This window comes from Onthophagus taurus, chromosome 8 (assembly GCF_036711975.1).
Source record: "Onthophagus taurus isolate NC chromosome 8, IU_Otau_3.0, whole genome shotgun sequence".
In the NCBI taxonomy this organism is placed as follows: Eukaryota; Metazoa; Arthropoda; class Insecta; order Coleoptera; family Scarabaeidae; genus Onthophagus; species Onthophagus taurus.
Window position 1 is genome coordinate 16,739,913 of NC_091973.1, and position 24,209 is coordinate 16,764,121.

A 24,209-nucleotide genomic window follows, 5' to 3' on the forward strand; every position below is an offset into this window, starting at 1 on the left:
AGAAGTTAAAGAAGAGATAATAGTAGTGTAAGAATGCCGGTTCTAGAGCGGAAGTTGCTCCTGCTGCTCCTGCGGTGACGTCACGTCTCAATGTATTAGGTATAGGGGGGGATACCAACTAAAGTTTGGGGGAAAAAAAATTAGGTTGGTATTAAAAGTAACTAGAGATCTAGGGATTTTTAGAAAATTAAATAAAAAAATTTAAATACAATGGCGCCACCTAGATTTGAGTGGTGTAAGTAGGTTCCTCCTCCTTTCTTAGGATTCTTAACTTTAAAACATACTTTAGGATCTGTCTTCAACCGGAGTAGTTGATAATGAAAATTATTTATTTTTCGAATATCAGCTGGTTTCTCCTTCTTCTTCTTCTCCGCTATCGCACAATGTTGTCGTAATAAAAAGAAAGAAGAGGAAGACCGTTGTACTTTGACGTTGTAAATTGTACTAAACATTTTCTTTTATATCGTGATTTACGAACTAGACGAATTAGCAGCGGTTAAAAACGAACTGAATCGGGTCTTTCGAGTGCGGCGGTTGTTGACGCGTTAACGAATCGCAGGAAATATGCGGTAGGAAATGTGCGAAGATTAGATAAGAGGAAACTCGCTCGCAGACGATGAATAAGAATAATACATTTAATAAAAAAAAAATAATATATTTAATGAATAAAATAAATTTACCTGACGGACTGTTACATTTTTAAAATTTAAATTTGTTGAGCGCTTAAAGGGTGTCTCCAGTCGCTTGAATGCGCGTGTGCAGGAAATAGGAATAAATTTTATTCAAATGTAGTAGTATTGTTGGTTGCCTAGCTCATGACGCGCCACCTGGCGGTGTAACGATGGATAGAGTTGTTGGTTGCTTAACTCGTGTGACGTCACTTAGCAGGCGGTAGACAGTGGAACGCACATCTGTTGAGCGATAAATAGCGCGCTTATAGCTATAGGCGTTCTGGACCAAAATCCCATAAGATTTAACATTGGGGTTCAAAAGTACCCTTTTTATCCCCACCACTATCTCCTTTCGAGGTTCTGGCTACGCCAACATTTTAAATTCGATCAATCAGAGCGCAGCATTCTCCAAGAACCACCTTTTGGCGGGAAATTTGAATGAGGCTATCTAGATCGACAGGCTCAATGCAAATAATATATATGACGTGTTTAAACTGGAATAAATATGAAATCGGTTCGATTTAAGGAGGAGATTGAGATTTATGAAGTAGAGTGTGATGATGTACATGAAAGAGCAAGAAGCGGGCGGGAATGGTTAGAGGCGGTAATTGATAGACAACGATTTCAAAGACGTATTAAAGAAATTGAACGAATTCTTGACAAAATATTGCGTGAAAAATTGTTAAAAATGAATGAATAAATTAAACATAATAAAATACATTGTATTAATTATTTTAGTTTTAATATATAGTTGTATAAAACGTGCATATAAGTTAAATGTTATGTATGGTTGAATTAAATTCTATCCCCACCACCACCACCACTACTACCACAACAACCAGTCTCATAACCCCATGGAACATACTCACTTATTTACTGAGAATGCTTATCGCAAAATACTTGGGAAACGTTGATGCACAAAAGAAATGTTTAAACAAAATATATGATTTGAAGGAGATAAGTATACTACTAAAATAAGGGTCAGATAACATATTACAAAAATTGCTTTATTTAAAAAAATCTACATACTACTACACAATATCTGATTTCTTAATCCAACTTCTTTCATCTATTCCAAACCACTTGACGTACATTCTGTTTCCTTTCCGTTTTAGAATCTCTTCAATCAACTGTATGTCAGGATAATGAGTCCGTTGTAATTCTTCAGTGTAGAAAGCTCCTTTAATGTTATCACCTTTCAAATCTTGTAATAAATACGTCACTGGATTACTATATTGAATCTTAACAATTTTAAAAACTTCATTGCTCCAGTTAGGAGTATACCCTTTGGTGAACACACCACGATGTTTCGATATTCTTACAAAGTCATTCAAACGAAATTTTATGGGTAATGTTTGATTTTGATAATGTATTTTCCTATTATAAACAGTACGCAATAGCTTTTCCTCATCTGCCTCTATTGGTTTCATGCCTGTAGTGGAATGCTTGCGGGTATTATATGTTAATAAAATTAAAAGATTAAAAGATCCCTGCACACTAAATTCTTTCCACATTAAACCTTTTAAAGTTCTATTTAAACGTTCAACGATAGATGCTTTTAATGAGCTAAACGTAGAGTAATGATTAATTTTTAATTTACTCATAAGTGAGATAAAATCTTTATTATAAAACTCTTTTCCTTGATCGGTTTGAAGGTTTTTTGGTGCGTTTGCATCCTTTAAAATACTTTTCATTGCTTTAGTAACATCTTTACCCGATTTAGTTTTTACCGGAACAGCCCATGCATATTTGCTAAAGACATCAATTACAACGAGTATATAACGATAACCACTATTTTGTCGTGCATAAGGTATCATCTCTACTAAATCAGCCTGGTATAAATCATTTATCCCTTTAGTAAGTACATATCTCCTTTTAAAATGTATTCGAGCAGGTTTATGAAGTTCTTCAGCTAATTTTCTTGTAATATCAGAGGACATGTTACTACGATTTCAACAAACAGTGTATTAATCGTCGCAGTAGGAGATGGAATAAATCTTAATCTATCACCTTTCTTCAATTTGATACCCTTCCCATTTGAGCTATCATAAATCCTATTGTTTACTATAAAAGTGGTGTCCGATGGCTTAATAGTGATAGAGTAAATTTCTCCTGATTCAATAGGAAAAATATAATATTTTTTTAAATTACTCAGCGCATAACTATGTCCAGCTTTCCCACCAGTCAAAGAAATATTCAAATAAGAATAATGGTTATGTTCTACTGAGGAGGCGGAGGAGGAGGAAGAAATGTGATGTCCGAACTTGTGGATAGTCATAACTAAAATGATGAATGTATTGTAGGTTTATACAATTATATGAGCTTCTCGTAACTCTTCTGTAATACTATTAATTTCATTACCATGTGACGTATTACCGGCAAGCTGAGAGGCTATTAAAAGTTTTAATCTATTTACTAATTCATTAGGATCATCCCAATAAATAAAATTTGACCGTTGATTATTGTACTGCTGCTGCTGCATGAGACCTTCACCAGTTCTCATACGAACAGGAACGCTTTTTACTCTGCTCCGTCGTACAACTCCTTCCGTTGCATTTAAAACAGGTGCAATTATTTGACGATACTTGTCCGACTTGTCACCCATAATTTGTTTGCTTTTATCTTGGTTTTTGTTTAATGCTGCTGTTGTTTTTAGTATTTCAACGTAATTCTTTTGATCGTCACTAGTATATTGTTCTGGTTCCCTCTTGAAAATTAGCTCATACAGACCTTTCGTACCCTTATAAGTTTTATTTGCAATGGTTATATCATTCGTTTTACTACTAAAGGATATTTCACTATCTCCAATGTAATATTTATCAGTTAAAATATTAACACGAATTCCCTTGTTGCTAGAATCGAATTCATTGTTATCATCTCTTACATAACCCTCAATGTAGGATCTTGTTAGAGGAGCAAATTGTTCCAAATATAAGAAAAATGATTCTTCATTAATATTCATAGTTTCTGGTAATGGAGATTCATCTGCTGCTGTCGCTGCTGCTGCTGCAGGTGGTGATGTTTGCGTTGGTTGTGGTGGTGGTGATGGAGATGTTGCAAAAACATCGTCATCGTCATCGCTTAATATTGATATTGTTGGTGATTGAGGCGCTTGTTGTTGTTGTTGTTGATGAAGTTCTGGTAGACGTGATGCTTGTACTGCTTTTGATACTCTTCTTTTCTTTGTAGGTATTACTGTTTTAAATTCTTCTTCTTTAACTTCCTCCGATTTAAGCTCTTCCTCCTCCTCTTCGTCCTCCTCCTCTCCCTTCTTAACTTTAATACGATGTTTAATTGTGGAAATTATTTTTTCTAAAGGGGTTGTTACTGCTTTATATTGCTGTTGAAGCAAATGTTTAGATTTATGCTTCCTTGCTTTTAATTTATCCAATTTCTTTTTCACATTTTCTCTTGTTTTAATAAGCTTTCGTGTTAATTGTTTTGAATCCATGTTTTCTGTACAATGAATGAACACTTACTGACTAATGCATGTGCTTACTGTAGAGTTTTATTAGAACTGTTCAAGTCGGCTTTAACTGATCTGTTTTATCCGACCGGTTTTAACCGATCCGTTTTATTCGACCGGTTTTAACCGATCCGTTTTATCCGACCGGTTTTAACCAATCCGTTTTATCCGACCAACCGCATTTATCGGTTGAAACACCGATACTTTTTCGGATTCTCCAATCCGAAACCCAACTTTTGTTTTACTTTCATCGCGTTAGTAACAAACCATGCGTTAGCTTTTTCACCAATCGAAGAATCTTTCGCTAATACTCTTTTCCATGCTTCTGCAGCTAATACTTTATCTGCTATATGTCGATTGTGTAAATCTGTGTATTGTGTATAGGCTAAATCATGACTTTTACATGCTCTATCAAGGTCATTAATGCCAGGATCTCCACGTGCTAAGCGTTTCATGAGATTTGTCCCAGGTCCACAGAACTGATAGCCGGGTAAATGCAGCTCTCCACCTGTTCGTATCACTAACATGACTGATATAGAAACATACACAATCACAGTATTATATAGTAATGAAACCCATTACGATATCTACCATTGTTCATATCGTCCTCCTTACTGATTACAAAAAATCCGAATCTATCTCTCCAACACATTGAACACATTTTCTTAAAGACGTTGAATTTCATATCGGGTATTACATGATCGTTATAAATATGTCTTAAATTTAGATCATCTTGTTTGAAAAGTATTAAAAAGTTTGCATTATCACGTATTAAATGCTTTGGAATATGCGTGTAACTCTGACATAAATAAAAACTGTCTATTGCCTTATGTCGTCCCATACAAAAATAATCACGAATAATTGATTGTTTATCGCATGCTACATCATCAAATATAAAAACCGAATCTTCATTCGCTTTGGAAGGATGCATTATGTCATCACTACTGCTATACTCATAATATCCTAAACCTTTTATAGGCTGTAGTAATTTTCTCAAATATTCATATTTGCTTTGATACAATGACTTTGAATACACATACACATTTTTAAAGGATAGTCCATTAGGATCCTGTAATAAGCTAATTATCAGATTTGTTTTACCAGAGTTAGAAGGTCCGGATATTATGCAACGTAGATTATTTGGAAATAAATAACTATGCTTTTTGTTTTGAGGTGATTGATTATTATTATTAAATTGTATTGTTACATCATCAACATTTAATGTGTAAGGTTGTTTTATCACTTTCATGTTTATTGTATAACTAACTCTTATATCAGTTTGATTTTGAATATATAATGTTCTAATTTGTCTGTTGACCATTGAAGTGATTATCAATATCATCAATATTTAATGTGTAAGATTGTTTTATCACTTTCATGTTTATGGTATAACTGACTCCTATATAAGTCTGAATCTGAACATATAATATTCATTTGTCTGTTGACCATTGAAGTGATTGGATGATCATGAAGAAAAGAGCCAGTGGAAAAGCCATTTCTTTTAATAGAGCCGTTAAAAATGCTAAAATAAAATTAAAAGAGTCAAGCACTAATGATTTGAAATCTGCTGCAAAGTTAGCTTTACGTGCCGTAAAAGGTATTGTCAAAAAGAAACCTCGTTCTAGAATTATTACAATTCCGAAAAGCGGTGGTATCCTTCCGCTCATTCCAATTTTTGCTGGTTTAAGTGCATTAGGAGGTTTAGCAGGTGGCACTGCTTCCGTTATAAGTGCTGTCAATAAAGCGAAGCAAGCACAAACGGCCCTCAAGGAAAGTCAAAGACATAATCAAACGATGGAATCAATAGCTTTAGGTAAAGGTCTATATTTAAAACCATATAAAAAAGGATTAGGTGTTTTTTTAAAGACACGCCAAGAAAAACCATACAACAGCAGAAAGCGCTAACAAACGTTGACTTGATGCGTTATGTAAAAATATTGGGAATACCAGAGTTTAGAGGGATATTCATGCGAGATAAATTGCCTATACGTATTAATAATAATGAATGAGGTATTATTAACTTGGATAGTGTGAAAGGGCCTGGCACTCATTGGACAGCCTATATTAAGAAGGGAAATATAATTACTTATTTTGATAGTTTTGGTAATTTAAAACCAAGTAAAGAAATTGTGAACTATTTCAAGAGTGCTGGAAATAATGTAATTATTAAATATAATCACCATCAATATCAAACCTATAACACAAGTAATTGTGGTTATTTATGTTTAAATTTCTTACTATCGGACGCATTATAGCTTCAACAATCAAAGGATGTGGACGTTTGATTTAGTAGGAAAAACATCTGTTCTAACAGCAAATTACCACCCTGCAATAGAACTGAATCCTAATTATCAATATGAACTGGCACTTGTAAGCTTTGATGGTTACAACTCAATTCCAAATATTGATGAAACAAACAATTGCTTAAAAATAGATAATGTATTGATAGCACTACCAACAGGATCTCTTATGAATTAATACACATTTCGAATGCTATTAATAAACAACTTAAAGAAAAGAATATTAATGGTGTGACCTTTAGCCTACAAGCAAATGAGGATACGCTACAAGCAGTGATCACATGTAACAAAACTATTGATTTTAATATAAACAACTCCATCTCAACAATATTAGGATTTAATAAATCAGATGTACTGGATCCAATAAAATCCCCGCATAGAGCTCGCAATATTGTAGATATATTTAAAGTAAATTCTATACAAGTACTATGTAGCATAACACATGGAGCTTATCACAACGACATACCTGCGCACACTATCTACTCATTTTTCCCTACAGTACCTAAAGGTTATAAAATATCAGAAACTCCCCACAATTTAATATATATGCCTTTGAATACACAAATAATTAATAATATTACCCTTAAAATAGTTGATCAAAACGGAGTGTTGGTTAATTTCAGAGGAGAAGTCATCAAGATAAGACTACATTTAAAGCTCTCTAGTAATAATGGTTCTTAAGGTGAAAGGTTATATAAACCCACGAAATCAAACCAATACTTTTAGTTCTCCTCACACTGTGAAACAGTTAACACCTCAAAACAAACAATTTCTTGAATCATTAGGTTTACAATTAATAAAATAATATTCAATATGAGTATCTTAAACGTCTCGGATAAAGTAGAATTTGATAATTCACTCGTACGGATTCAGTATCATAATCATTTACCATACTCATCAAATTCGTTTAACAATAGCGATGAAATTCGTATTGCAATTCAACAACAGGACGTTTACACGTTACCAAGTCAATCTTTTATTTACGTACAAGGGAAACTATTGAAAGATGACGGAACCGTTGATAAAGATTCAAAATTATCAGTAAATCCGATCGCTCATATGTTTAGTGAAGTACGATTTGAATGTGGAGGGAACGTAATTGACAGAGTAAGAAATCCAGGAATAGCTAGCACATTAAAAAATCTTTGCTCATTAACAAGATCGGAATACTATCATGCCTCTAACGCAGGTTTCGAATATCCAAATGTTAAAGTAAATGAAAATAAAGGAGATTTAGATTTTTGTGTTCCCTTGAAATATTTTCTTGGTTTCGCAGAAGATTATAATAAAATTTTGATAAATCTCCGTCAAGAATTAGTTTTAGTACGCAGTAATTCAGACAAGAATGTTATCGAAAGTCTTTTACCTAATGTGATAATTACTATTAATAAAATAGTATGGAAAGTGCCTCATGTTTCTGTAGCCGATGTTGAACGTTTAAAACTTTTAGAGTACATTGAACAAGGAATTGAATTAGACATGGGATTTAGATCATTTGATTTACATGAATACCCATCATTACCAAAAAGTAGACAACACACATGGACAATTAAAACATCTACTCAATTAGAAAAACCCAGATACTTTATATTAGGGTTTCAAATCAATAGAAAAGATAATCCGTTACGTTCTGCATCACAATTTGACCACTGTAATTTAACAGATATGAAAGTGTTTTTAAATAGTGAGAAATATCCCTATGAAGCTTTAAATTTAAATTTTAAGACAGGTCAAATTGCAGTTTTATATGAAATGTATTGTAATTTCGCAAAAACCTATTACGATCGAGAACTTGCAGAACCAATGTTTAACAGAGATACATTTTTAGCACATACACCGATTATTGTAGTTGATTGTTCACGGCAAAATGATATTTTAAATGTTGGAACCGTTCCTTTAACTGGTATGATTAATCAAATATAGATCAGTTTGTAAACAACTCTATGTCCATAACATTATGTTTTAATAAAGTAGATGAACTGGATTTTTATGTAAACAAAATAAAGTTAGTCGTATTTAAGTTGGCTGAAATTTTATTAGAAACATTCCTAATTTCCTGTGCATGCGCATTCAAGCGACGCCGACGGGAGGCACGCCTTTAAACGCTCAGCAAATTTAAATTTAAAAAATGTAAACAGGTAAATCAGGTAAATTTATTTTATTCATTAAATATATTATTTTTTTTTTTTTTAATTTTATTAAATGTATTATTCTTATTCATCGTCTGCGAGCGAGTTTCCTCTTATCTAATCTTCGCACATATCCTACCGCATATTTCCTGCGATTCGTTAACGCGTCAACAACCGCCGCACTCGAAAGACCCGATTCAGTTCGTTTTTAACCGCTGCTGATTCCTCTAGTTCGTAAATCACGATATAAAAGAAAATGTTTAGTACAATTTCAAGTACAACGGTCTTCCTCTTCTTTCTTTTTATTACGACAACATTGTGCGATAGCGGAGAAGAAGAAGAAGGAGAAACAACCGTAGCAGTTACTGCATCACCTTCAGCTGAAACCTTAGAGATTACTACTACTACATACTACATTAGCATCATCTCCAGCTGATATTCGAAAAATAAATAATTTTCATTATCAACTACTCCGGTTGAAGACAGATCCTAAAGTAAGTTTTAAAGTTAAAAATCCTAAGAAAGGAGGAGGAACCTCCGCAAAACAAGATCAACCTACAACAACCACAGCGATGAAAGATGCATCTTCGATCATCAGAGGTTCAGTGTCTTTAATATGTTTAAATATATGAGGGTTGATGGTAAAAAAAAATTGAAGAAAAGTAATTGTGTTTTAAAATAAATATAATATTAATTTTTATTTATTAATTTTGTGTTTTATTTATCCACCACACACCAGAGTGCGCATAACTCAGTCCTACTTACACCACTCAAATCTAGGTGGCGCCATTGTATTTAAATTTTTTTATTTAATTTTCTAAAAATCCCTAGATCTCTAGTTACTTTTAATACCAACCTAATTTTTTTTCCCCCAAACTTTAGTTGGTATCCCCCCCTATACCTAATACATTGAGGCGTGACGTCACCGCAGGAGCAGCAGGAGCAACTTCCGCTCTAGAACCGGCATTCTTACACTACTGATAATTATAGCTCAATCCGGAAATAGTGGTGGTCAAACATCTGATGTTTCAACGGGTCATATATCCGAAATTTTCGGTATAATCGCATTTATTGGTGTTGTTTTAATATTTACGTGTTGCTGCTGTGGGCCGGTGATATATTTGGTACGAGCGAGAGAAAGGGCTATGGAATGAAGATTGAAGCGTCATCTTAGCCGAACCCAAGACTTATAAATTAAATTTTCCGCACCAAGCAAGAGATGTGCCCGATTATGTCTATTGAATGTCGGAAGTGATTGTGACGAGTTTTCGGCATTTTCTTGAAGAGCTGCGTGTAATACAGAGAAACCTAACCAAGGACAAGGAAGAGAGGCGTAAAGGTGTAATCTTTAAATGGGATAGCGCGTGTCAAGACGCATTTGATAAATTAAAAGCCAGCCTTATTTGTCCACCTATACTACAATATACAAATTTTTCCAAGGATAACACTTTTATTTTAAAAACAGATGCTTCAGGTTATGCTGTTGGTGCTATTCTTTGTAATGGAGATGACAGACCTGTATTGTAGTCGTAGCCTTAATAAATCCGAGAAAAATTACAGTACAATCGAAAAAGAACTAACAGCAATTGTATTTGCAGTAAAACATTTTAGACCTTATCTATTCGGAAGGAAATTCCAAATATTTACTGACCATCGACCACTTGTTTATTTGTTTAGTATGACTAATCCTTCCAGTAGAGTAATGAAATTCAGATTAGTTTTAGAAGAATATGATTTCGATATTCAATATATAGTAGGAAAAAGTAACATGGCAGCAGATGCTTTGTCCCGCATAGAAATTTCTTTAGATCAACTTAAAAGTATGACAGATAACGCAGTAAATGTAAATGTTATAACTAGAGCTCAACAAAAGAAACTCACCAGCGATCTTAAGGATAAAATTAGCAATCATTTACAAGAAAGGATTGGCCATCCTGGTATTGTAGAAATGTTAAAATGTCCTGAGAATTCCACTGAATTAAAGTTACTAAACATTAATGAAATTAATAAAGTAATAAAAGGAAAATAATACGTAAAATTTAAAGACTTTATTTATGTAAAACAGTTAAAAACTCTTGTTCAAATCGAACTTTTGGAACTTTGATTTTGAGAATTGGCGATTTTGTATGCCGTTGTGTCTTAACTTTCTGGCATTGTAAACATGATTTCTGAAATTCTATAACTATTCCTCTAAATTGCTGCGGAATGTAAATTCGCGGAGAATCCGTTGATATTTCACACCATAATTTGATATCAGGTAGCGCTGTGGGTTGTAGCAGTTGTAGCAGCAACTGATAGGGTGTAGTGTGAGTGTGAGAAAATTGTTTATGTAGTAAGTTCGACAATTCGATATCTGTGAGTTGAGCTTTGTAAAGTGTAAGTGTGTCGGGGTACTGAGAATTTAGGGATTCAATATTTGTCCTGGACAAAGTGTCTGCAACGATATTGGAATTTCCCTTAATGTATCTCACATCGGATGTATATTGTGTTATGTAATTTAGGTACCTGGTTTGTCTTGGTGTTTTTTCTGTTCATGAAAATATTGCCGTAGTTATTATGTTTGTGGTCGGTGAAAACTGTAACATTGTTTCCATGTAGGAAATGATTAAAAAATTTTATGGCAGAATGTATTGCCAATAGCTCTCTGTCGAAAGTTGAATATTTAACTTGACTTGGAGAAAGTTTATGTGAATAAAATGCTAACGGTTGCGGTGTTTCATCAATAATTTGGCTCAGAACTGCTCCTATACCTGTATTAGAAGCGTCTGTGGTATGTGACAGCGAAGCGTGACCAACAAATATTAGTGCGATTATTGGGCGACAAGGATCGTTTCCTCGAATTTCTTCGATTTCGGTCTCTTGATATTTGTCGTCTATAATCACAATGACACGGTTTTGAATTATTAAATGGTAATGTATTGCTAAATTGTGCTTCTAAAGCACTAATTAGACTTTCTAATCTTTTTGTCGTATTCTGCTGTTGTTGAGCAACTGGGTCCAAAAGCGTTTGGCAAGCTAAAGTCAAATTTTTTATAGAGGTTAAAATTTCGTCATGTCGTGTCATTGGTGGCGTCGTAATGCTGTTTTCGCGAGTGTTGTGGTGTTTTTGATAATACAGGGTGTCGGCTGAGATATCCGAGAAATTTTGTATATGAATTCTATAATTAATTTTAAGCACAAATGATTCTATTCACTTTTCTCGAATTCCAAACGGTTGTTGAAATATCGAGGTTTGAAGTTGACAGATCGTATGGATAGATATTAAACAGTAAATAACATGTTGCTAGGTAATTGAATAATTAGCCATTTAATTGATATTAGAATAAAATTGTTGACATTCAGGTCATTAATTGTCATCATTGTTATCAATTGTGCTTAAAATTGATCATAGAATTCATATACGAAGTTTCTCGGATACCTTAGCGGACACCCTGTATGTGTTGTGTTGTGCGTCGTTATAGAAGGAAGAAGAAGTGGTGGAAGAAGGCAACAAAGGCAAATTTAGGGATTCCCAGACCTTATCCGCGACCGTAAGGAGGTCTGCAAGTTCTTCCTTCGCGGATGATAGAAGTGCAACGGAAACTACCCGAGGTAAACGCCTTTCCCACAACTTAATTAGTAATTTGGGGCTCACCACTTGCGATCCACCGACTGTTGCGGACATAGATCTATAAACCTCTGATGGTTTCTGATCTCCCATCTGTGATCCTGAAAGGATACCATCTAAGCGTTTTTCTTCACTTAGTGATAATCTTTCTATTAAGGCCGTTTTAAGAGAGGTATATGGGGTCGCAAGCGGAGGAGCCTGAATGAGATCGACTACCGTGGTAATAATTTCGGTTGGTAAATTAGCGAAAAGATAGTTAAATTTAGTTCCAACATTCACTGTGTACCAGTATTATAATAAATTTAATGTAAACGAAGAAAAATATAAATTAATTGTATATTGTACTTTTTTACTAATAATGTCCACAATAATGTACTTCACAAACAGAACAAAGGGTACCAACTGGAGCTTCTTGAAAGCTACGAAATAGACAAGTTTATAAAAAACAACACACAACTCGAATGTCTTAATGATCAAATTTTTCGTATTAAACCACCTCTTTACAACTGTTTGCAAAACCCTTTTCCCCAAAATACCAAGGACTAGTTTAATTAGCCGCACACACTAGTCGCAGATTTTGGGGTACTATTGTTAAATATTGTGATAAAAATAACCATTTCATAGTTCATTGAGAAAAACATAACCATAAAATTTGGACAGAGAAATTTTTGTTGGTAGAAATTTTATTTAAAACCGTTTAGTTTGCTTCCAAAGGTATCAATTAAATTAGTTCAGCTCCTAAAGCACATTTTTCATCCATGCTTTGATGTTTTAACGTTATTTTGAAGAAGAAATCGTAGATTTAAAATTGAATTTTTCTAACTTTACTCATTGATGGAATTTGGCGTGTACTCCAATGTATATCTGAAAACAAGAAAAGACAACGATGAATACGAAGTCTTATTACGACTCATAAAGGAATAAGGAAGAAATCAACGGAAAAAGAATTTAATTTTGAAGGTTAGTTCCAAGAAAATCCGAAAGATGACGCTAATTTCGATGCAAAAATTTTAAATTTTGAAAAAGGCGCAAACCTAAGAACCAATCAGAAACGAGGAAGAAACAGGAGGGGGGCTGAGTATAAAATCGCAAGCAAACAGGAGACAGTCGTCATCTGACCAGCAACGAATTTACGTCGATTGACAGTAAAAAACAAATTAAATCTCCGCGAGGCCAACGAGTCAATTCAAAACGTCAAAGTTAAAAAAAAAAGATAACCTCAAAATTATTAAATAATTGAACTAACCTCAAACCTTATCCGAGAACTCCTGAAACATCTTCGAAATTATCCAAGATCCAAATCCGAAGGACAAGCAGTCCACTCATCCGTCAGAAGAATCCCGTAGACAATCCCGAATAAACCGAAAGAGAGACCTGAAACTACGAGGAATCCGGAAAAACTAGTTCGAACTCCGAAACCAAGAGACAATCCATTATCCTGTTACCACATTGAATCCCAACCCTTTTTCTTCGCAGTGAGTCGGTTGATAATTTATTTTTTTTATTTAACATAACCTATAAAAGAAAAATTAACCAATTAAACTCAAAAGATAACTCACAAGAATTTCCTTTATAATTCATTATCAATACTTACTTGTGGGTAAAGATTTTTCAGTTTTTCTTGTATAACTTTCATTTTCTTTTAACACTATTTTTTCAACGAGTTTGATTTCAATTTAAAACGTTAGCCATTTTTTATTTCAAGGACGAATATAACGAGTTTTCTACCCTGTTCTCTCTCAAAAAGATAAAAAATAAACGTGTTCTCTCTCAGATCGATTTTTCAGTCGATAATTGTAGTTTTCTGTTTTTTATTTAAAAGTTTTACGTCTCGTCGATAGAAATTTAATTTAAATTCAAAAGAAATTTATTTTTTGAACTGAACTTGCCCGAAACCCTGAGTTTAATTAGAGTCTCATAGTTAAAACTACTATTATTATTGTAATTAAATAAATTAAAGAACCCTATTTTTTGAAAAACCGAACATTGTAGTTTTACTTCAATTAATCAAAGTCCCCACACACAGTAAAACATTACAATATATTTAAAAAACGCAATTTAAAATCCAAACTCCCCACCCTTTACACGTTTATTTTATTTTTATTATATAAAATAAACTTAACCCTATTATACTTAACCAATAAAATAACTATAGTAACTAAATACTCGCCGGGCCTGAGAAGCCCGGTTTATGCATCCTAGGGTTAATGCATAAAACTTTATATATTTGCCAAAATATTATTTTGCCAAATTTCCTAAATGAATTCACTTTTTTTTTTAATTGTAATACTTTAATTGACTAATTTTAATAATAGCTAAACTAATTTTAATAATAGCTAGAAACATAAATTCAGTTACAAAAGCACATGCGCAATACATATTTTTCACTTTTCTCAAATCTGGTTTTCGAACAAAAAGTTGAATTATTCTTGCAAGATCATCCATTTTACTTCATTTACTTGTAACGTCCGTTCGTTTTATTTTTACCTCAAATTTTAATGTGTTAATAGTTTAAACTTTAATCATTTTTATACAAAATTATAATTTATAATGTATATCCGTCAATAATTTGTGACAGAAAATATTGGAAATTCTTCAAATATTGATAATGCACGTGCGTTTTTTAAACTATGGTTTTTGAATTAACGAGTAAGTTTATCTTTTAATTTTTAATTTGTAACATCAATTAATATTACTCAATAACGTATTGTAGCGCTTCTGAGGATGACGTAAGTCGAAACTTGTCAAGCCGGATTTAAGAATAAACCAGTAAAAAAGTACAATATTCAACTAATTTATATTTTTCTTCGTTTACATTAAGTTTATATAAATAAATACCTAGAAATAGTGGGTGATACACACGCCCATAAACGCAATAATGATCCTAATGGGAAAATAAAGGGTAACAAATCATTTAAATATAAAAATATTATTAAGCGGTTGATTGATCGTCAAGGAGGAGAGAGCACGCATCGCACTTCTCGTAAAAGAACTAAGTCAGAAGCAACGGCATTCAATTCACGTATTGGATTCGGGCATAGCTCTTCGTCCTTAAATTTAATAGCTGGAGATAATAGGCCCTATCAATATGTATACTTTCATGATATAAATGAGTATGTAGATAGACTGCGATTATTAGTTAGTTCTCAACAAGCAAGTAATACATCTCATAATAACGAAATTGTATCTATAATAGAAGAACTAAAAGAAGCAAACATCATTTATTGAAATGGATAAATTTAGAAACTTTAATGAAAACAGCATACAAATTGTATACCACAATGTAGGATTTCATATGGGTATTACGAACGATGGAGATGTAAATGGAGAAAACAAACGTGTATGTAATGTATCCAATCCTCTTAACGAGTAGGATGTTTCAACAAAAAAATATGTTGATAAACACATTCGAAGAGCAGGGAATCGTCTTACAGACGAGATTTCTCGTTGTAATAGCGTATTTCGTATATATGACAATGGTTTCCGTGAATATAATAAAGCTACTGATTTTCTCAACGATGAAATTGAGAAAATGAATGAGTTATCAGAAAAACATAATCAATTAAAATTAGATATGGAAAAGACTATTTCGAATCTAACGAATACATTGAAGCAAAGTTTGAAAGATAGCGAAATCTCTATTCGAGAATATATGAATAAACAGGATAATAAAATCATTGATGCTAATGAGTTAGCAGAAAAACATAATCAATTAAAATTAGGTATGGAAAAGACTATTTCGAATCCAACGAATACATTGAAGCAAAGGTTGAAAGATAGCGAAATCTCTATTCGGGAATATATGAATAAACAGGATATTAAAATCCTTGATGCTATATTGAAAATATCGGACGTAGCATATTAAAATTGCGTATGGAAAAATCTATTTCGGTTATAGCTACTGAACTTAATTTAGTAATAAAACATAAGTGTTTATTTAGCAAAGTTATCATTATATTAAGTACTTTTAGTGCATTAACATGAATGAGGTTGACATAAGAAAGCGAATAATCGTAGAGCTACATAAACCATCTCGAAAACGTTTTCAAAGACGACGAACAATTGTTAAAGGATTAGATGATTTATGGGAAGCGGATTTAGCTGATATGTCCGCACATGAGTAATAAGAATCATATATTGATTGTTTTTCAATATCTCTGGACTAGAGACAGCTAAAGATGTGCGAATAGCCTTAAGCAGCATTTTCTGAAGATGAAAGGATTCCGAAAAATTTTCAAACTGATGCAGGAAAGGAATTCTATAATGCAGAGCTAAGAAAATTGCTCGATAAACGTAACGTCAATCATTACTCCACATTCACCACAATGAAAGCCTCAATGGCTGAACGAGTCATTAGGACGATCAGAGAAAAGTTACAGAAAACGATTCTGTATAGAGGCAACCAAGTTTGGATTGATATACTTCAAGACGTGACTAAGGAGTACAACAATACAAAGCATCGAACCACAGGGCTAGCTCCTTCGAACGTTAACAGGGATAACGCAGATCGAGTGTTAAATACTGCATATACTAAACTAAAGATTGCGGGAAAGGGGAAATTTATTGTAGGGCAGGTGGTTCGTATTAGTAAACATAAATCTTTATTTGAAAAGGGCTATACGGCTAATTGGAGCATGGAATTATTTAAAATAAGAAAAGTTCAAATGACAAATCCTCCTACTTACCCGCTTAATGATATGAAAAATAATCCCATTTTGGGTGCTTTTTATGAACATGAACTTCAAGCTACTAATTTCAAAGATATTTATCTTATTGAACGAGCACTTAAACGATCGAAGAATAAAGCATACGTTAACTGGTTGGGATTTCCTTCTTCACATAATAGCTGGATTAATAAAAATGATGTTGTGCAATTAAATCGTAAACAATAATATAAAACATAATAATTCTTATCGACTTCTTTATTTAGCCTGCTTTTTATAGACAACTTAATATTATCGCACCAAATTCTATGCAACTTTCATAAAAACTATTAAAACAAAAGTATACAACTATATATAATTCCTATTAATATTATTATTGAAGCAACTATAACTACTGTAATGTTATTATAACATATTGAAATTAAATCAACATCGTATAATACCGAAATCCATTTACTAGTCATAGTACTATTATCCTCCAAAGTGAATTTTACTTTGAATGTAATAATGGATTCATGTGAACAATTCGGTATAATAGAAAATTCATCTTCTTCTATCGTCTGATTCATCGAGAACCATTTTATATCTACTTCTCTTCTTGTATAATCCGGATCGAAACTAATTGATGCCTCTTTTGTAGTTTGAGGCGCTTTGATGAGTAGCGCACTTTGCACTACTGTGTAAAATAGGGTAAAATTCATTATTCTTCTCGCGATAACGTTCAAACAATTAATGTATGCATAGATCGCACTTCTCTTCACATACACTACACTTTGTTACAGAGATTAGAGGTCGATCTATTTCATCGCCCCCACCACCAACATTATAATCTTTTTTAATTTTTCTTGCTTTTCCGCTGACAGTGTATACCAAATTCTCTCCAATTGCTTACATGATATAAAATTATGTATAATTAAAAATGAAATATATATAATTATAATGAAGATCAAGTTTTCATTTGAAAACATCGTTTACTTTCAAAGCACCTATGGCAGACTTTATTTGATCTGGAATTAGCGTGATTATTTCGAGCGCGCACTCTCGATACTCCAATTCTTCGAAGGGAGATACTTTCCTCTTGGAATTGATTGGTGAGAATAGATTGTATTAAATTAGTATAATAAATAGAGAAATTCATCAAATGAAGTCTTTGTAATGGCATAGTAATTATTTCGCGAAGTTGCTTCAGATTTTTATAACGCGCTTAATGAAGTAGTAAATCCGTTCCGCGAGATTGTATTTTTATATATTTTTTATGACTTGTGTTTTATACTGTTTTTGCAAGCATGAGATATATTTAAGTTTAACTCTCCACCTCATCTTCACTCAATGTCTTTACTTCCGGTCGCGGGCGGGTGTGACGTCATTTTAGTCACGAAGAAACGACGTCGCCGCCGCGCCATTTTAAAATGACCGCCACTTCCGGTGTATGGTGGGTTGCATACCCGCCATACCAGCTCTCGACCAATCACGCCCCGCCGACCCCTCACCGCCAGACCACGCGCTGGTGCCGTGGTGGGGGGTGTGACGTCAGAAGAACCCGCATGTTATACCTACTGCTATAAACGCTGTGGGGCAGAGAAGGCAGAGGGAGGGCCTGCGGGCACCGTAGGACTGCGCGGATGGAAGGTTAGAGCCCTTGGGGGACGGTTCGGGGGCTGCGTCGGGGGTTTGGTCGTGGCAGGGACTGGATGCGCTGGGACTTGCCTTCGGTGCGGTGGAGTGTAGTCCAGGGTGAGTACGGACGGGAGAGGTATGTGGTAAATGTTGTCCTACGTCATTGTCCTCTAAATAATAATATTGTTTAATCGTTAACTATAACGCTCCTCTACCGCACTTACATGTTAATTAAACTTTTTGAACTGTAATACTAATAATAAATGCTCCTTATTCGATTTATGTAATTTATGGTTTTTAAATAAATATATAATCTGTAAATATCTTTAATTTTTCCTTATCGCTTCCGTATCGCGTGAATATCAACCTCTTTATTAAACTCTCGCCAACATTATTTTGGAGCCTGCCTACCAACATCTTTAATGTTTTGCGATGAAGCAAGAAAATTGGAGTATCAGCTAAAAATGTGATAAATTTTTCGGTTTGAAGCATCGTTAACGAGATATTTACCATTTTATAACCTCCAAGCCAAACGCTTTATGTCCTAACATATCAAGGTCTCGATGTGTCGATGATGACATCATCATGATAAGGTCCATCGACCTAGATAGTCTCATCCAAAATGTCACGACAAAAGGAGGGCTCTTAAAGAATGCTGCGCTCTGATTGGCTGAATTAAAAATACGGACGTAGCCAGAACCTCAAACGAGGTATTAGTGATGAAGATAAAATGTGATTTCGGACCCCTATGTTAAATCTTATGGGATTTTGGTCTAGAACTAGCGTTGATAGTTTCTACATATGTTAATCTTATGCACGAATTCCTAAATATCTAATACGAGATAACACCAATTTTATTATTCTATTCAAACAAGACAATTTAAATTTACAACACGTGTATGATGAACATGTCGGTACGGATCTACCATTTGACAAATTCAAATTAATGTGTACCGAATGCTGGAAGGATAAATATAGATTTCTGGTTATCGATAAGGATAGAGACCTAAACAATGGACGTTATAGGAAAACATGTTAACATCACATTCAACTATAATCATTCCTTTTAAAACATTACTTTATCAAAATATCCTTCATTTAACAGCCGGATGTCAGCCCGAACTGACCTATTTGTACATCCATCCGTCTGTCTGTCTGTCTCTCTGTCTGAGTAATCATGCCTCTAACAAGAACCACCAAACGGAAAGATAAAGTGAAACAGGAGATTATAAAAGCTAGTAATGCGATTCCAATGAAACATATGGCATTGGCCAAGAGGGTTCTCGGAGAATGCTATGCTCTGATTGAGCAACCCTGCACCCCGCGCTCTATCCGCCCGCATCCCGCACCCAGCCGGAACCAAACGCTTTATGTTCGGATGTATGAAGGCCTCGATATATCGATGATGACGTCATCGTGATAAGGCCCATCGATCTAGATAGTCTCATTCAAATTTCCCGCCAAAAGAAGGTTCTTGGAAATGATGCGCTCTGATTGGTTGAATTTAAAATGTGGCGTGGAAAGAACCTCGAAAGGAGGTAGTGGTGGGGATAAAATGTGAATTTGGACCCCTATGTAAAATCTTATGGGATTTTGATTTAGAACGCACATAGCTATACTACTGGCGCTCGGTAAATATAAAGCGAATATCTGGGCTACGAAAAGGGCCGGCTGGGCCAAGTTCGTCGAGAAGAACCGCGATGATCCGTGGAGCCTAGTATACAAGGTTGTGATGGACAAAGTGCCCGTGCGAAATCTGATATCGTCGGTAACTTCTAACGGGTCGGAGGTGATAGGGTGGGCGGAAACGGCGAAGTGCGTGCTTGGCGCCCTAATGCGGTATAATGTGCGTGAGGCGTGCTAAAGGATCTTTATAATATGTGCTTTGAGCTCAAACGTTTTCCAACACAGTGGAAGCGAGCAGTGGCGGTTATGCTCTTAAAAGATAAATCGAAACCGGCTACGAAGCCTAAGTCATACCGCATTATATCATTGTTACCGGTCTTGGGGAAATTACTAGAAAGAATATTATGGTCAAAAATTGATAGTCACTACGAGGCGAACGTCGGCCATAGTCCGCGGCAATTTGGCTTTAAAAAGGGGTTGGGGACGGTGGACGCGCTGTGCGTGGTGAGACGTGCGGTCACCGGAGCGACAAAGAAATATGCCCTCGGCGTATGGACATAACGGCGGCATTCGATAACTTGCCCTGGCCGGCGGTATTAAAACGTTTGCGGCAAGCGCGGGTACCGGGGAACGTTTACGAGGTAGTTCGGGACTACTTCCGTAGGAGGCGAATGGTGATGTCGTCGGACCCTGGAACCGTGGAGAGACTGGTTACAAGACGATGTCCCCAGGGCTCTGTCTTGGGACCACGGTTTTGGAACATCGTCCTGGATGAGTTGCTGGGCTACAAGGCTAAGGGTGTACATATGGTGGCCTACGCCGATGACGTGCTGTTGCAAGTCAGCGCCGACCGTCGGGCAGAACTGGAACGAAAAGGAAATGCGGCGCTTCTGCACGTGGACGGGTGGACCAGGGACAACGGTCTGCAGGTGTCTACTGCCTAGTCTTGTATGATCCTCCTCAGCGGCTGGCTTGCGCGAAATCCGATTCTCCGTCTTGATGGTGACAGCATTTCCTATAAAAGGGAAATTAAGTACTTGGGGGTCATCATCGACGAGAGATGGACGTTCCTGCCCCATCTGACCCACGTCAGAGATAAGGTTTTGGTGTTGGTCGAGAGATTGAGGCGAGTGATGAGGACGGAGTGAGACTTGGGGCGCAGCGCTATGGCTACCGTATATGACGGACTATTTCTGGGCGTTTGCCTTTATGGTGTGCAGGTCTGGGGGGACCGGGTGAGTAACGTCCACTTTAAACGTAAATTAGTCTCGTTGCAGCGAACAATGCTCCTTGGAATGTGCTGGCGGGTTGTCCTCCGTTATATTTGGTGGCGGCCGCGCTGGGACTACTGGGAGAGATCAGGCGAAACAAGGTCCTTGCTGGGTTTCCACGGTGCTGCCGCAGGGAGCTCGAACCTGAAAAGGAAAAAGTATATGAAATTACAAGTAATGCAACAATGGCAGCGAGAATGGGAAGTGGGTGATCACGGAAGAGTGACCTTCCGATTTGTGCCGGAGGTGAGGCATAGGTGGCCGGACTGGTTGCGCATTGGATTGCACATGGGCTTCGTACTCACTGGACATGGCCCGATAAGGCAGAATGTCCACAAATTGGGGTTGGAGGAAAGCGACCTTTGCTCATGTGGAGCTGGCAGTGGTTACCTGGTGCGTGGGGCCCCGCCTCCACGTAGCAGGGACGGTAACTTCTCCCTTCGGGGGGAAGGCTCAGTGGGCAAGTACAAATGATAGAGAGTGTTTGGAGCGGCAATAGGCTAAGCCCAGGTACCGCATGTTGTTTTTGGGTATGTTGTGTGTGTGTATCCCTACCTACTTCACTCCTAACTCGCTGTTCAGTCGCCACAGCGTTAACACGCGTTTTGGATGCGCTCTGCTTTAGATCGTTAAATTTAGTGGTTGAAGTATTGTTTTTCGTCGAGAAAAGTGTATAAACAATTGTATTAACAGTTATTCTTAGTGTTAAGTTAGCGGTTAGTGAAGAAACAATTATAGTGTGATAGTTGTTAGAGTTTTGGTGGTTAAATCATTAGTATAGACGATATAAGGTCGATAATTGCTGGCGATAGTAGAGTCAGTGTGGGACACAAAGAGTCTCTGTGCAAGCGAGATAAAGAGATTTTCGGCGTGGTGTGATTGTAAGTCGCATGACGTCAGTTGTTTGCCACGGGATGTAGAAAAATTTCGAATCGCCAACTTGAAAATTTTTTTTAATTTTTTCGACTTTGGATGACTAGTTTCGAAGAGGGTTTTCTCGGCGGGAGTGAACAGTTAAGGGTAAGTGATCATCCCTCCACATTGGAAATTTCCGCGGGAAAAGAGTTGCAGTGAAGTGCCCTTTCCCTATTTTAGGGAAATTTGTGGGATCCCTAGGGAAAAAGGGAAATTTGGGTATTATCTAGGGGAAAAGATAGGCATGTATAATGGCAACATTTTTTATATTTCAAACTTTTAATTTTTAAAACTTTTGATTTTTTATACTGAGCAACCACCCATTTCTGCAAAATTGAAAGTTAAAAGTTAACCTTAGATACCCAGATATACAGCGCAGTACTGCAATAGTCTAGCTTTAATTTTTTAAATCGGGGAAATCCCGAATTAGTTGGAATTTTGAGAGAAACCGAACTGTAACTGCGAATTGATGCATTATAACCAATTATAACAGTTGAACTTGCTAAGCCAACACCGTGTTTCCGTGCTTGTGCATTTAAAGAATATTGATTAAATTCAAACATTTTTACAAATGATTAAAGGTAAGTTTAATTTTTATCCAAATTCGCTAACATTTTCCGCTGCATATCCGTGTGAATTTAAAATTGTACGGTTTTGATATCATTGTGTTTTTGTTTTCAAACAGAAAAATGATTGATTCGGATAGCAGCACGCATAGTGACGATGAAATTCAACCTGGACCATCGACGTCTGCTTCCATATCTCCTCCAGCTAAAAAGAAGAAGACTACCGCAACTTCTAGTATTACTACCGCATCTAGCAAAAAGAAAAAATATACTCAAAGTTTTCGAGACAAATGGATGGAGAATCTTTGTGAAAAAAAGACTATACAGCCGGTCTTTCTGAAATTGTGAAACACGAAAATGGATTTTCCCACAAACAAAAATGTAAAACCATTGCTAACCAACCTACATTATTACAATTTACTGAACCAAATGTTAATTTCGAAAAATCAGTGCAAAGTTCAGAAATTAGAATAAGTTCTTTTATTGCTGAACATAACTTGTCGTTTCGTATTTCTGATCATTTAACACAATTAATTAAGGCATGTTCCCCAGACTCAAAAATAACAGCTAAAATAACTTGTGGCAAAACTAAATGTTCTAGTATAATTAAAAATGTAACGGGAGAGGCTTTAAAGAATCAATTAATAGACAAACTAAAGACCAGTAAATTTTCGCTGATAATTGACGAGTCAACTGACAGATGCTCAATTAAACATTTGTGCTTGGTTACTAAAATTTAAATTAAGAATAGAATACAAGATTGTTTTTTGACTTTAATACCTTTAGCCGATGGCACTGCAAAGAATATATATCAAAATATTGTTCAATATTTCAACGAAAACGGTATTAATTACAAAACAAACATGGTTGGCTTTGCAGCAGACGGAGCTAACGCTCACAATTCTGTAAAAATGTTATTTTTAAATGACATTCCTAATCTATTTATTCAAAAATGTATATGCCACTCGTTTGTACTTTGTGCATCACATGCTGCAAATAAAATTCCCCAAATAACATTTAAAAGTTGAGGAGCTAAGTAGAGAACTATATAAATATTTCCAATACAGTTTTAAAAAAACAAGAGAATTTTTAAAATTTCAAGAATTTGCGAACATTAACCCTTTCGCTGCGCATAGCGGTTTACACGTTGCTTGATCTATGCTCGCTAAAACTTCGCTCGCGAGAATATTCGTTAGGAGCAGTTTTACGCTTACGAATATATTCGCTTAGAGCAGCATACCGTATTTTAATATTTATTCATTATTGTTAGTACTTTTTTTTTCGATTATTAAAAATTGATTCATTTTATAGTGTTTATAGTGTTGGAAGTTAATAGGTTAAGATTAAAAAACACATAAAGAAACAACTTTACAAAAA

General features: G+C 35.3%; 1 protein-coding gene and 1 long non-coding RNA gene across 2 annotated transcripts; one reads left to right on the forward strand and one right to left on the reverse strand.

The window, feature by feature from the left end:
• The first annotated feature begins 7,250 nt into the window (after nt 1–7,250).
• Nucleotides 7,251–8,360, forward strand: LOC139431303 (uncharacterized). The gene has a single exon (XM_071198951.1). The coding sequence runs from the start codon at nt 7,251–7,253 to the stop codon at nt 8,358–8,360; it is 1,110 nt and encodes a 369-aa protein (XP_071055052.1).
• Nucleotides 8,361–12,867: 4,507 nt separating this feature from the next.
• LOC139430926 (uncharacterized) lies at nt 12,868–13,868 on the reverse strand. Its single transcript, XR_011641284.1, has 3 exons — nt 13,768–13,868; nt 13,420–13,688; nt 12,868–13,037 (listed from the first exon to the last, which is right to left on the reverse strand). It is a non-coding gene; the product is annotated as an uncharacterized lncRNA (long non-coding RNA).
• Between the last annotated feature and the right edge of the window lie 10,341 nt (nt 13,869–24,209).

Bases quoted from the DNA above. Each gene is read 5' to 3' on its own strand.
- LOC139431303 (XM_071198951.1), top strand. From the start codon at position 7,251: ATGAGTATCTTAAACGTCTCGGATAAAGTAGAATTTGATAATTCACTC.